Consider the following 15,643-nt stretch of genomic DNA (forward strand, 5'->3'; position numbering starts at 1 on the left):
AGAGACATTACTTTGCTGACAAAGGTTGGTATAGTCAAAGCTATGGTTTTTCCAGTAGTCATGTACGGATGTGAGAGTTGTACCATAAAGAAGGCTAAGCACCAAATAATTGATGCTTTTGAACTGTGGTGTTGGAGAAGACTCTTGAGAGTCCCTTGGACTACACGGAGATCCAACAAGTCCATCCTAGAGGAGATCAGTCCTGGGTGTTCATTGGAAGGACTGATGCTGAGGCTGACGCTCCAATACTTTGGGCATCTGATGTGAAGAGCTGACTCATTAGAAAAGACCCTGATGCTGGGAAAGATTGAAGGTAAGAGGAGAAGGGGACAACAGAGCATGATATGGTTGGATGGCATCACCGACTCAACCGACATGAGTCTGAGCAAGCTCTTGGAGATGGTGAAGGACAGGAAAGTCTGGCGTTCTGCAGTCCTTGGGGTTGCAGAGTCGGACACAACTGAGCGACTAAACAACAATGACATATGTTTCATGGCTCTAAGTATAGAGCTATAATATCTAAACCTCACTGAGGAAGTCCAGGGTTTGACTGCCTCTAGATTTTGTACACTTGCATCATCACTTCCTTAGATCATCTTATACATTTTTTTTCTAACAGAGCAGCTGCATGGGACAGCAAAAGGGTGGATCCAAGGCCCGGAACAGCTGTGACAAAGATGAGTTCCCTTTTCCACACAGTGACCCTATTATGTCAATTTCTTCCTATGAAAACACACATTTTAGGTATAATGCCAGCACCTATCTATCTGGAGCTCTATGACAGCCAGAATCCTATAAATCATATATTCACATCCTCTTCACAGACACCAAATTAAAGCCAACTGTCACCTGCGGCCAGAGTTGAGCTCATTCATTTCTATAAACTCACAATCTAAATCAGTTCTTCATTATTTTCTATATCATGTTACCTATCATCATAAATTTGAAGGCATTAATACCACCCACTTCCGAGTTATTCCTTCCTTCCCAAGAATCCTAAACCGAGTCTGCAGACTTTCCTCTCCTTGGTCTCTACAAGCTCTTATCCAATTTGCTTCACCCTCTGTGTAAACATCATCACTCCTATACAACAACCATCTCACCTTTTCCTTCATTTCCTGCTCTCATGCTTGCTTCTTTGCATCTTCTCTCCATTCTCTTTCTTCTCCATACTATCACTACACTCTAGGCTACTCTGACTCAAGCAACTTATCCTCATTCACTGTGTTTTTCACAGTCCTGTGATTCTCATTTTTAAAAAACTGGCTTCATTGTATCTGTCCCTTTCCAACTCAAGTTTACATCTTATTTCATTGCACATTCAGTTCAGTTCAGTCACTCAGTCGCGTCCATCTCTTTGTGATCCCATGGAATGCAGCATGCCAGGCCTCCCTGTCCATTGCCAACTCCCAGAGTTTACTCAAACTCATGTCCATTGAGTCAGTGATGCCATCCAACCATCTCATCCTCTGTCGTCCCCTTCTCCTCCTGCCTTCAGTCTTTCCTGGCATCAGGGTCTTTTCCAATGAGTCAGTTCTTCACATCAGGTACCCAAAGTATTGGAGCGTCAGCCTCAGCATCAGTCCTTCCAATGAATATCCAGGACTGATTTCCTTTAGGATGGTCTGGTTGGATCTCCTTGCAGTCCAAGGGACTCTCAAGAGTCTTCTCCAACACCACAGTTCAAAAGCATCCATTCTTTGGAGGTCAGCTTTCTTTATAGTCTAACTCTCACACCCATACATGACCACTGGAAAAACCATAGCCTTGACTAGATGGACCTTTGTTGGCAAAGTAATGTCTCTGCTTTTTAATATGCTGTCTAGGTTGGTCGTAACTTTTCTTCCAAGGAGCAAGCATCTTTTAATTTTATGGCTGCAGTCACCATCTGCAGTGATTTTGGAGCCCAAGAAAATAAAGTCTGTCACTGTTTCCCCATCTGTTTGCCATGAAGTGATGGTACCGGATGCCATGATCTTAGTTTTCTGAATGTTGAGCTTTAAGCCAACCTTTTCATTCTCCTCTCTCACTTTCATCAGGAGGCTCTTTTACTTCTTCACTTTCTGCCATAAGGGTGGTGTCATCTGCATATCTGAGGTTATTGATATTTCTCCCAGCAACCTTGATTCTAGCTTGTGCTTTCTCTAGCCCAGCACTTCTCATGATGTACTCTGCATAGAAGTTAAATAAGCAAGGTGACAATCTACAGCCTTGACATACTCCTTTCCCTATTTGGAACCAGCCTGTTTTCCATGTCCAGTTCTAACTGTTGCTTCCTGAGCTGCAAACAGATTTCTCAAGAGGTACACTATCTCTCCCTATCTTCTTTACTTTTTCTTATTCTTCTATTGTTATAAATAGCATGGTCTAGGTAGAGTCTGTCTTAAGTGATAAAGTTAGCCAAAAGATGGGGACTGGGAGGACATGGACCCCATGAAGGAGCAAATTAGCTTAGCTTCCCCAGGGTCATCTTCACATTCCTAAGTGTCTGAGATAAAACAGGCCCAAAATCTCATAGGAAAAATAAAGAGGAGACAAGTGGTCACTGTGATTAGGTACAGACCAGGAACACCTGAAGCTAAGTGTGCCTCCATATAGCAATTCACAAAAGAATAAATATTAATGCCTGATAATGATATGAAAAGATGTTTGGCTTCACTAGGAATCAAGGAAATGCAGACATTTGCCCATTAAATAGGTAACGATTAAAAAGATGAACATTAGCCAGTGCTAGTAAGGGTGTGAGGACACATTCTCAGACAATGTTACAGGTAGGGTAAGTTGATAGGTATAAGTTTCTGACAGCATGGTTTGGCAATGTCTATTTACACTTCAAAGGTATTTTGAGTCAGCATCTCCGATTTCAGCCAAAGAAAGTAAGTACACAAGGAAACAAAGATATAGCCACCAAGTCATTAATAACCTCTGCCATGTTTACGACATGAGGGTAGTGAGAGGATGGGGGGAGCCAGGGAAAGAGAGGCAGACACCTTTGAAGGGGTGAGGGGAGGAGAGAAACTCAAAGGGGAGGGGAGGAGAGGGGAACAGGAGTAAACACTGAGGGGAAAGGAAGAGGCTCACAAAGGACCCCATGAGAAAGGAGTGAGGAGAGTACACACGAAGGGGGTGTGAGGAAGAGACAAGGAGGAGGCAGGGGGTAGGGGCAGACAGGGAGAGAGAAACCCCCATTCTGTGCAATCCACTGCCACCGCCATACATCCGCATCACACAGACACAAAGAAACAAAAGTTGAAAGAGGGCTGATGAGGAAGCTCACGATACATGACAGCAAACAGTGTGTGACCAAGCTTAGCCAGAGTGACACATAAAGACAAATGCAGCAGAGGGTGACTAGAAGGGAACCGCGGTTCTCACTAAGGCCGCTATGGTAACTGGTTTAGACTCTAGCCTGTGTTTTCGTAGACTGTCAGAAATTTTAGTAAGTAATCTCTAGCAATAGGGAATACACTAAAATTCCACAGAGTTGAGACAGACCTTTGTTCTTTCCTGTGAGAATTAACACACATGCAAACAAATTAAGTAGGTGCAATGGTGTCCCCTGCTTGTCATACTACAGAAATGATCCTCGTGTGATCAATTTAAACTGCCCATTAAAATTTCATTTGTGTACACTGTACTAGAAAGATAATGGAATTAATTTACAAATACAGATGTCACCCATCTAACTATTCTTTGGCATTTATCAAACCAAAATGCTTTTCACTTGAAGTTGTATCAACATCACAGATGTAAAAAGAAGCTGTGTAAATTCTCAGGAGCAGGCATTTGATGTAGGCGTGGGGCAAGCACAACAGGGAAGCAGGGCAGTGGGCCCAGAGTTGTTAATGAACAGGTGACTGCCACAGGCCACCGAGGCTTGATCTCTCTGCGAGCCATCCGAGGCACTATGGAGAATGAGTCACACAACTGTCCCACAGCGGGCAGGGAGTCAGGGACCTTCCTCAGACCCTCTCTCCCCATTGGTCTTTGGTAGGTACGAGAGTCTAGGGTCTGAACATGGCACTACTTGGATGACGTCTATTATCTCAACATCCCATTAATTCTCTGGAGGGTTGGCCCTGTTTCCCAGATTAGGAATCTGAGATACAGAAAAGATTAAGCCACTTGCTAAAAATCAAATAGTTGATAAGTAGCTGGGCTAGACTCCAAATTCAGTGTTCTCTCTCCCACTCTAGGGTGCCACGTCATAAAGGCCATGGCCTGTCCATCCTCCAGCACAGCTGGCACTCCTCATGGGCAAAGACATAGCCTGAGGGAGGGGGCATGTTTCCAGCCTCTCTCCTCTCAAGGAAAATATATGGCTTACCAGATTGTTTTAATAATCCTGCATCCATAGAAAAATTTTCTAGGTCTTTATCCACCAGAGCCATGTGAAATTTTTATAGCATCATCATCTGTGCCTACTCCCACCCCAAATACCAGTTACTATGAAATTATGCCAGAATTTGGATCAAAGTATGGGGGAAAATTCAAGACAAATTTTTATCTGATGAACTCATGGCAGAGAATCAAATTTCATAGAGAGTTCCAGATTCTAGTATATTAAAAAACAATCTGTAACTTTTCTGTGAGGAGAGTACTTTATTAGAATAAATAAAACATGCTGAGCTCTGTCAGGACACAGGGATCATGCTAATGTGTGAGCCAAGGAGAGTCTTTTCTTGCTTTAGTCGAATGGATAACCACCTGCAAATCACTAGCATCTGAGGTTGATTTAAAATGCACATAGATATAGAAAAAAGTTCCAGGAAATTATTGCATTTATAGCTTGCCTGCAGTAGTCAATGGAAAGGCCCTTGTGGCCCCCAAAATAACACTCTGGATAGCCCTGTATGCTAGCACCTTCGCTCCCTTCAAGGTATGGCTCCCATCTGTGCTTCCACAGTCTCCCCAGGAGGACAGCCCCTTTTCACAGGGTGCCAGGGGAGCGAATAAGACCCCAACCCCCCTGTCCCAGCTGTACAGCAGCTGACTTGAGCAAGTTCCATCCCCAGAAGCTCCAGAGCAGCCGACCTGAAGAAGCATTTGCCTTAGACACCTACACCAAACACCTAATCATTGGTCACTTAGAAAGCAGAGACCCCCTTAGTATTAACACTTGGAGGACACAGGATCTTCACCAAAAGGATAAAATGCAGAAAATTCTGGCCAGGCAATAATCACCGAGACCTTTCACAGAACAGCATAAGCATCTGAAGAAACAACAGATGGCAATCCTGGACACAAATTACCATGATGCAAGGAACAAGACCCTGGCCAAACATTCAGTGGGCTGTCTGGGGATGAAGCATTTTCATCCTCTGGGTACAGAATTCTGTAATTCCTGGTCCATCATGAATGTGGGCAAGGCTCCAGACACACAGTATCTATGTGCCTAGAAGGGCCTTCCTACCTAAGAACACCCCAGCCACGTGAAGGCCAATTGGGCCTGGTCTGCTCATTCTCTGGACCCATAGAGACCTCTGTGGTGACACCCATCCACTGACTCCAACAGGAAAGGGAAGGGCTGGCGTGCAGAAGGGCACTTCACCTGGCACACTGGGCTGGAAGACTTTATTCAGATCCAAGGAGGAGGCTCTGGAATGGGTTTTCTGTGGCCGCGGTGGCGGGGTGGGAGGGTCCTCGCCCCTTTTCATGGCCTCTTCTATGGAGGTGCTAGAGTAAGATCTGCAGCAAAATAAGGGAAGGTCAGAAGGGAAACAGCAAAGCTTCACTCTCTGAAGTTGGGCTGAAACAGAAAATACCCACAAAAGTCTAAGTGACTGCCAAGGCCTGTGGAGCTCCCAGAGAGGCCATGTCCCTGCTGCCCTCTCAATGCCACACCAGCTGCAACAAGCACCCAACCCCCACCTGAGTCACAACCTTTTTTAACCTCTTTGCTTTTATTACACCTTAGACCTAAACTTACCCAAGAGGAAACACTGTCTGTAAATTCAAATCCATTTTGATTGGAATTGTTAATAACAATAACATGTCAATGCATCTGGTTAGGTATATCCATATTTTAATAGAAGGGCTTCATGGTATTAACTGACCACAGAACTTGACTCCTGTTTACATGTAAATGTGATAACAGGCACATATGGAACTGGGACAGATAAGCTGAGAAGAAGAATCAAATGTTCAACAGAATATGCCACAAATGAAATTCAGGAAAGGAAAACATACATCAATCAGATTGAGGGGCCTTCGGTGTCTTATCATGAGAAACACAGGTTTGGGGGAAATTTCAAAGCAAAAGCATCCTCAACCTTCTCTCTCAATCTATAACAAGGCAGGAGCTAACTAGGCAATTTCTGAGATTATAATTCCAATTAATGGCATTTAATGAAAAAGGAACTGGGTAAATTAGCAACTTAAATACATTTCATTCAAACTTCAATCTCAGTTTCTAAATTCCATTTTTAAAATGCTTCGACACTGTCTATGAGCCAGGGAAGAAACCTTTGGACAGGAGCAGGTAGACTATTAGAATCCTGCTTATTTTCTAAATTAATTCAACTAAGTACATTAGTCTATTGCTGAGGACTATGTCAGTGAGTTCCCAATATGGTTTTCTAAGAAGTGCATATATACATCTTATGTCTGTTCTATTCAGCTTCTGAGCTAACTTCATGCCAAAGAAGAAAATGACCTTTGAGTCAGAGATGTGTCCTAGAGACAAATTAGCCTCAGGAAATTGCCTTGATATTTAGCTATTACAGTAGCACTCAGGAAATTAGAATCTATTCATTACTCTTAAGCAACTTCAGTTCTTGGTAAAGCTAGTTTTGACATAGCAAGTTCTTATTTTCCTGAAAAACTTCCTCACGGTTTCTATGTGGTAGTCCAGAGTTTTGTTCATCATGCAACGTTGCAATCTTTAATAAAGCCACCATAATGACATGTGATATGCTCTTGCAGTGATCCTTGTAACACAGCTTGCAAGACACACAAGGCAAAGGCAGGCAAGAACTAACAGGAAGAGTGCTCTGATCCTTTCAACTAGAATAAAAAAATCCACAGAAAAGGGCAACAAAGTTTTCAAATGGGAACTCCTGATTAAACAAGGAAATTAGGGACCCTAGCTAGAAAGAACTTTCTATGCCAGATATAGCTCTAGTGACATTTTTTACTCAAGAAAGAAAATATAATATGGTATGTATAAATCGTGTGCAGGTATATATACACACATATATATATATAGTTGAACATACAATCTCATACTACGTATCTTATTTCATTTTACTTCCATATATAACCTGTGTATTTATATTTTTATACAGAAAGGTAAATGAATATTCAATAAGTGATACTATAAAACTATTAATACAGCCAATTAAAATATAAATGTGCAGGAACTCAACAAAATAATGAATGTAGTAGTATTAGAAGGGTGATTTCCCTTCCCCTTACATTTCTAAAAAGTGTTGTTATTCTAAAGAGGAGGATTCAAATAATTTGATTCTCATGGTCTCAGTAAAGACCCAGTTGGGTGTAGTGAAAATAACAACATCCAAATTAAACCAAGAGGACAATCCCTAAAAGAATCATATATAAAATTTAGGCAGAAATATTAATAATAGAATGTGTGATTGTGGTTTTTGTCATTTCACTTGCTTTGAGAGACAGAGAGGAAGCTAGCAGAAAAAAAAAAAAAAAACTATGAGGGTTGATTTCTGACATTCAGAGAAGTATTTGTCTACTACAAAGGCAGACAAATGTTACTACACCTACATCCTAGAGCCAGGACAGAGTAATTTGTAAAAGACCCATTCATCCTTTAAAAACAGGATGAGTAAATGTGGTGGCCATAGAGAGAAATAGGGACTATACCTTTTTTTCTACCAAAAATTACTGTACCTGTTGTTTTAACAAATATGAACAAAAGTATCTATTACTTGTACATATTTGCTTTAACAAATATGAACATAGGTATTTGTATCTTCTATAAACAAGGAAACAAAACTCTAACTTGGAAACTGCTACTGCTAAGTCACTTCAGTCGTGTCCGACTCTGTGCGACCCCAGAGATGGCAGCCCACCAGGCTCCCCCATCCCTGGGATTCTCCAGGCAAGAACACTGGAGTGGGTTGCCATTTCCTTCTCCAATGCATGAAAGTGCAAAGTGAAAGTGAAGTCGCTCAGTCGTATCCGACTCTTAGCGACCCCATGGACTGCAGCCTACCAGGCTCCTCCATCCATGGGATTTTCCAGGCAAGAGTACTGGAGTGGGGTGCCATTGCCTTCTCCAAACTTGGAAAATCCAGATATAAAAAGTAAACTAAGGTGTAATTCTTTGACTTACAAGGAGACCAGAGTTCCTTAAATGGCAGTATTTCAAGCATACAAAATATGATCATATTTAAATTCACCTTCTCAGGAACACATCTAGTAGCCAAAAGGAGGGAAAAAAAGTCATTGAGAGCCAAAGCAAAACTTGGAAAACACACAAGCAGCATCCCATCTCCCACTGCAGTCTACTGGTGAACAATAATCTCAATACCATGTCCCCTCCTTGAGGTCCTAGGAGTTCTATCAGCATCTCTGTATTCCTCTTCACTCCTCCTATCTACTATCTGATGGCTCTCCCTTTGCTCCTAGCTTCTCCTGACTCAGCAATTATGAAGCTGAGAAGAGACTCTAACAGGATGAAACAGTCCACAAACACTGCTTACCTGCAGTTTTGAGCCTTACTGAAATTGCCAGAGCATTTTCATTCCCTACTCTAGATTTTATACCCAGACTTCTTATTTTTTGGTGTTCACCTTGTCATGACAGGAAATTTCAGTGTTAGTTACCTTTTAACCATATTTCCCTCTTTTCAAAGGTACTTTCCCACTATTCGTTATCATCCTGCAGCAACTGGGTCATATCACACAGCCCCCTTCTTCATGTCAGCTTGCCAAAGAGCTGCAGCCCCTCTTCCGGCACCAGTAAACACAGAAACTAAGAGCCTCCCCAGCAGCACTGCGGGCTCCAGTCAGGCCCCTAGAGACAAGTGAAGTCACCTACAGGCTAAGTGTCAAACTGAAGGGAAAGGGGATCGTGGGTTAGGTTTTTCATTGGGAGATTTACTTCTAGTCAGGGAGAGGGCACAAAGGGCATTAAAGCAGAAATTTAAATAAACACTACCTGGATCTTGGTCTTGCTTTGAGACTGTTGGAATCCTTAGGAGTGGCTGAAACAAAGATTATTTGCTGTTTGCTTGGGTTTCATGTCTGCAGTTAAACAGGTTTATAAGCAGCACCTGGGCTAGTACAGAACACATCAACAGTAAACGTGAGGTACAAACATCCCTGTGGAAAACTTGACCACTTCCACATTGTTGTGATTTCATAATTTTATTTCTAAAGCTAAAGGCACAATTAATAGGAAAGAAAAAGCAACATATCTTTCCTTTCATCAGAGCACTAGCCACAAAGCCATTCTTAAATCGAAGCTGGCTAATGAAGAAATTCCAGTCTAAAAAGACAACTCCCTCAAGAGGTTATCTATTTATACAATGATGGGTTCAGACTTGAGGGTTTCTTGGTCTATCATGATAGTCAAGTATTAAATAATAACAGATTTTGAACCAGTCTTCCCTGAATTCTAAGAAGAAATCTATCAGGCTATATATTTTTAAGGTTTTCTTAAAATACACCACCAGGACAGCATGACCACAAGAAATCAAAGCTCCCACAATTAAGCTGAAATGAACTATGCAGTTTTTCCCATAAGAAAATATTATTGTGTCTCAAATTATACAGAGAGTATTATGGAATATATTTTGTCAACCAGACAACTTTTCCTTCACCAATTTATATCATAAACTAGCTTGCTCACTACCAACACACATGAAGCCTACTTTCCCATCGTAAGTTGTTGGGAATAATGAGAAAGAAAATGTTTCATTGCATGATGTCATCCTCTTTTACATTACTCCAAAGATAAAAACCTTCCTTGGTGGGAAGCATGCTGGATTTCTGATGATCATTAAGTGAAAGTGTTAGTCACTCAGTCATGTCTGACTCTTTGCGACCCCATGGACCATAGCCCACCAGACTCCTCTGTCTATAGGATTCTCCAGGCAAGACTATTGGAGTGGGTAGCCATTTCCTTCTCCAGGAGATCTTCCCAATCCAGATATTGAACCCATGTCAATTGCATTGCAGGCAGATTCTTTACCACTGAGCTACCAAGGAGCCCTTAAACTCCTTAGGTTAGATAAGCAGGGCAGAAATGGGGAACGGAGATACTACCAAGGTACAAAGCAAACTAGGAACACACATTCCCTTCACTATGGTCAGCTGCAGAAGACATGCATTTCTCCCGACCAAAGCACCCTGGCTTGTCGGAGTGAGAATACAGCCACCTTTTGACTATAAACCACTGGAAGGCTGCCAGAGCCCTGAGAAGCGTGGGAGGCCTAGCAGTGTGAACCTGCCTTGCTGGGTCTCGTGCACCCACAGTGGCACCTGCCCGAGGACAGACAACCACCTCTCCTCCCCCAGGCCCCTGGGCAGCAAAGGACAGTGGCCCAAGAGAAACTCTCCTCCAGCCCAGCAAGCTTTCCAGGAGCTGGGCAGACAGTAGGACTCCATTCACCATGGCTGGCTCTGATCTGCATCTCTCAGGCCCCACTGCTTCCCAGAAATGTGTGAGTCAGAGAAGTCTAGGTCATGTTAAAAGACTATTCCCCAAACCAGATCATGATAACTTGTTAATTCCTTTGTCCACTGCCATTATCTGTCTTTATGCTGGGGTGTGGATGGGTGTGGAAGGAGCAGGAATCCTGTTGGTGATAGACAGGCAGACAGAGGGGGTGAGAGGGGTGGCTGAGGGTTAGAGACTAGGCCAACTTCTCCTGGCTGCGACATTCACTAGCTGTGATTTCTCTGAACCTCAGTCTCCTCACCTACAGAATGAAGGGAATAAAAATGAGGCCCCTTTCTCACACGGAGAGATAAGAAGGTGAAAGCACTTTAAAAAGTAAACGTGTTCTAGAATTGCAAAATATTACTCTTGTACAGTGTCCTTAATTTTTTAAGCTTAGAAATTTGGTTTCAAAATTTAGTTTTTTCTAAGACAGCAAAGGAGATACAGGTGGGTGCAGGGAATGCAAGGAGAGAAGTGCTCTGCTGCTTAAGACCATCAGGGTGGCAACTGCGAGAAACACCAACAGCAGGCTGAAGGCTACAGTTTGTGGACAAGCAGGTCCGACACCCTTGGCATGATGCGGAGACACACAGAAAAAGATGGCTGTGGTGCAGAGTGGCCTGGTGAATTAGGCTGGAATGTGGCATTAGCTAAGAAATCCATCAGATTCTACTACTATACACACACTCAGCAATTAAAAGGGTAAGAGCCTATGAGAAAAATTACATATCAAGGAATACCCAACTCCCTGATGATACAGTCCCATCCCACCTATAGGCCACAACATTCTCTTCACTGCCATTACTATTATCATGGTTATCACCACCCTCTGCAGAAGGAAGGGCAGAAGTGGGAAATGAGATCCCAGGCAGGGCTGGTAAGTCCCAACAGGTTCCAGATCAGAAAAAGCTGGAGAACACGATTCTAGTTAAGTCTTCCATCAGCTTCCAAGCCCCTGAAAGTCGGACTCAGCATTTGGAGCATGTGAACATCTGCAAAAATGGTGAGGGCAGGTTGTGTCAGAATTCAGGCAGAAGACCACGGGCAAATCATAGCTTCTCACTGAGCTGGGCAGAGAGAAGAAGAGTGAGAATTTCCTAGAACACCCCAGGCACATCACCTTTCCAGGAAACAGAAACAGGACAGGAAGGCAAGCCTAAAGTTTAATTCTCCAGAAGACAGCAACTCAACCAAGGTGAACTGCTAACATGGTATGGAAAGCCTCCAGAATTAGAAACCACCATCTTAAAACTCCTGTCTTTCACTAAGAATCCAAATGTTCCCCGGGTATTAAATAAACTTTCAGATGAGGTATTCCCTCATAGCCACTCCAGAAAGGGCAGCAAAGAACAAATCAGAAACCACACAGCATGCTCCCAGGCAGAATGTGAAACAAATTCAGATATACTTTACATACTGCGGCACATATACCCTGATAGGCTCTGACTGGTGATGGATGCCATGCCCTATTAAATGTTGAAAATGACATCTAAAACTCCTGCCCCAGAGAACATGGGGCATGCTCATGGAAATAAACAGGAAGAGCTCTAAGCCAAAAAGGTTGCTGGAGAAGCACAATTTAACTTTCCAAATTTAAATAGCTTTTATTAATACCATAACACGAAGTTTACAAAAACTGGGACCGTATTCACTTCATTTCCAACAATTAGAGTTGGAAGGAACCTATGTCAGGTGATTGTCCTATGCAAATAGAGCACTTCCCCCATGATGAAGGAACTTGAATCAGTTCCAAAAACCAAAACACAGCTTGAAAATTCCTACCATTTTTGGAGTCACAGTTGATTTACAATCTTAATTTCCTATTTCTTAACATTGTTTTTGAGAGGTAGTGGTTCCCCAAATAGGCTGAACATTAGAATCCTCCAGGGGTTGCCTAAAAATACAGATTCTTAGGCCTCATCACTGTAATCAATCATATATTCTCCTTCATATTCATTCTCTCTTCCTCCAGCTCCCTCTTCCCCTCTCACTTGCTCCCCATTCCTTTCTCTATCTCTATACCTCTTTCTTTTAAACCTTAAATGAACTTTGTGTTTTGGAAATACACTACTAAGCCTCGATAAATATTGATTCCTTTGCTCTAACTTTAACAAATAAAGCTTGGATGACACCTAGCTAACTGAAACAAACATGATTTAATTATTAAATATTAAAAGAGAAAACAATAAACGAGAAATGAGCAACTTCTTTCGTGTCCCTATAACCAGAACTACAAACACCCCTAGCCAGTAGTTCTAAACTAGGTTCATCTTGGTTCAATGACAGCTCCATCGAGAAAGCTGAGGACACAGGCCTGGCCATCTCCATGGTCCACAGACACAGTCCTGACTCTCCAAAAACCTGGGCAAACACAACTTTTTTTTTTCTCCATGGAATCTACTCCATGTATAAGCACATTTACCTGTTTTCCTGGTGGTGAAGTATAATGAAAATATTTGAGATTTTTATTTTGGAAATGCAAAGTTTCACCTATGAGCCTCCCGTTGATCCATTCCATCAGCTCCTTACTCTACAGAGAAACCACAATGGCTTACTAAAATCTTCTCAAATTAAAGCCTTCTCAACTTTACACTTAGTGACAATGAGACCCTCAATTCAAACGGAGGGATCCTTTCAGTGAAAACTATATTTAGAACTTACAAAGAAATCACCCTCTTCTCATACCTGAGAAGAGCGAAGGAGTGAAAAAGAAACCAAAACGTTTCCTTAGAATAAAACACACAACAAATACTTGGAAAGAAATATATATATATATATATACACATATAAAATCACAAATGTGCCAGTCTTCTCACTGAAACTACAAGGCTGTTTTTTTTTTTTTTTTTTTTAAGAAATAATTACATTTAAAATATATTAAATTGGTTTTCTCCTACCTGAATCCTCAGACATGTCCTTTGGTAAGGCTTCATCAGTAGCACTCTTCAAAGCTACCAGTGTTTTGTTTTTAAAGAAAAGAAGAGGAAAGAAAAAAAAATTACATCTAAAGCATGTTACATTAAAACAAAGAAGTCCAGGTTATCACTTATGAAAACAGTGTTATATATACCTATAAGTTGCTATAGCACTTACTAAAACAATAAAAGCCTCCTATGATAATGGGCTCTACTCCTACAGAGAATAAAGACATATTTTCAATGTTCCAGAGAGAGTGCCACCAGTGGCTTGGGAGAGTATTACCAGGAAATATCAAAATTCCCCATTTTTTCCCAAGCAAAGACATCAGGATCTTTCTGGGAGTGAGAGCCAGGCCTCAGGATTTTTAGAGCTCACCAGCTTCCCTGGTGGCTCAGAGGATAAAGCATCTGCCTGCAATGCAGGAGACCAGGGCTCGATCCCTGGGTTGGGAAGATCCCCTGGAGAAGGAAATGGCAACCCACTCCAGTATTCTAGCCTGGAGAAACCCATGGACAGAGGAGCCTGGCGGGCTACAGTCCACGGGGTCACAAAGAGTTGGACATGACTGAGCAACTTCACACACACACACAGGTTATTCCAATGGACATTTAGGCTAAGATCCACTAGTAAAGAGAGTTATCAAAGTGCTTGCTGCTAAAGACAATGTCCAGGTCTGCCTGTCCCTCCTGATCAAACACTGAAATAGAGAGCGTGCAATTATTGTAATTGTTTCCCTGTTGGCTCAGTCAGTGAAGAATCCGCCTACAATGCAGGAGATCTGGATTTGATCCCTGGGTTGGGAAGATCCCCTGGAGAAGGAAATGGCAACTCACTCCAGTATTCTTGCCTAGGAAATCCCAGGGACAGAGGAGCCTGGTGGGCTACAGTCCAATAGAAGGGATACTGGCTTGAGAATTAGAAAATCTTAGTTTTTACCACTGCTCTTTTTCTTACTGAATAAATGATTCATACTGCCTGAACTTGAGTTTACTCATCTATATATTTTAGGCGATAAAATATACCAGCCTCCATTCAATTTTGTGAGGACTGAATAATGCAGTGCATGAGGAAGGACTCGATCGATTATAAAGCATTATGATAGAAGCATGGGAGGAAGTAGGGTGTTCTTCCTTCTCTTCTAGACAGTGCCAAGCCAAGTCATTCCTGTGCTTTATGCTAATTATAACAAGCAACACTGTGCTGCAATGCTCTCACCCACCCAGTAAGATAAGGCTCCACATCACAGCCCAACACCCACAAAGTCACAGAGAATAAAGCCCAGGGACAGAAACTCTCTCTCCAGAAGGTAACTTCCTCAACGGTTAGATCTGTGTGCAAATGTACATTTATATTGATATTCTGGGATCACACCTGTCAATACAAGATGTTATGTTCTCAAACCATTCAGCTTCCAGTCATTTCCTAATTAGTATGGCCAGATTCCAATATAAGGTGTCAGAGTAGCCTGAGGATCAGCTGTGAGTACAAAGTCGTAACTGAAGGCTTTGGACACTCAAGCTCATTACTGCTTTATGAACTATAGTTCAGTGACAACAACTGAACAACTTAATCCATCCAAATGTGTTCATATACTGAGAACAGTCCTCATACACTCTAGAAACCAGCCATTCCAAGAGAAATAGATTTTTTAAATACACAGAAAATGTTCCCAAAGGGAGAAAACTCATTCTTTTCATACCTTGTTTGTCATCACCAGTCACATCTTGGGTAGGGACAGGAAAGTCGGCCATGTCTTTAATAGACAGCTTCTTGGAAAGAAAAGTAAATTAATAATATGGGTTGGAATGAAAATGAAGTGATGTGCATATTATGATGAAAATGTTTTTAAAAGCTGTATATTTTGCCAATATTTCTGTCTTCCATAAACCTTGACATTTAATTTTTTTTTTTTAGGTTTCTAGTGAGGTATAAGTTAATTTGCATTGAAAAATTTTATATACACAGAGGAAAAACATAATGATTTAGGCTGAGGAATATGTATAGAACATACACTGTATCTGAATCTGGTATGGGATTCAGCCAGAGTCGTAGAGCATTTGCCCATGACTTCAGTCAAGAACAA

General features: G+C 41.9%; 1 protein-coding gene across 2 annotated transcripts in view; it reads right to left on the reverse strand.

Annotated features, from left to right (window-relative positions):
• Positions 1-15,643, reverse strand: part of REPS2 (RALBP1 associated Eps domain containing 2) — a 244,962-nt gene that overhangs the window by 95,191 nt on the left and 134,128 nt on the right. For both annotated transcript variants that reach the window (XM_024988440.2, XM_024988439.2), the window contains exons 10-13: positions 15,260-15,329; positions 13,539-13,592; positions 9,136-9,181; positions 5,552-5,688 (exon numbers count right to left, since the gene is read on the reverse strand). In XM_024988440.2, coding sequence (XP_024844208.1) covers positions 5,552-5,688; positions 9,136-9,181; positions 13,539-13,592; positions 15,260-15,329 — 307 coding nt within the window. The remainder of the gene's footprint in view (positions 1-5,551; positions 5,689-9,135; positions 9,182-13,538; positions 13,593-15,259; positions 15,330-15,643) is intronic.

Source organism: Bos taurus, chromosome X, assembly GCF_002263795.3.
Source record: "Bos taurus isolate L1 Dominette 01449 registration number 42190680 breed Hereford chromosome X, ARS-UCD2.0, whole genome shotgun sequence".
In the NCBI taxonomy this organism is placed as follows: Eukaryota; Metazoa; Chordata; class Mammalia; order Artiodactyla; family Bovidae; genus Bos; species Bos taurus.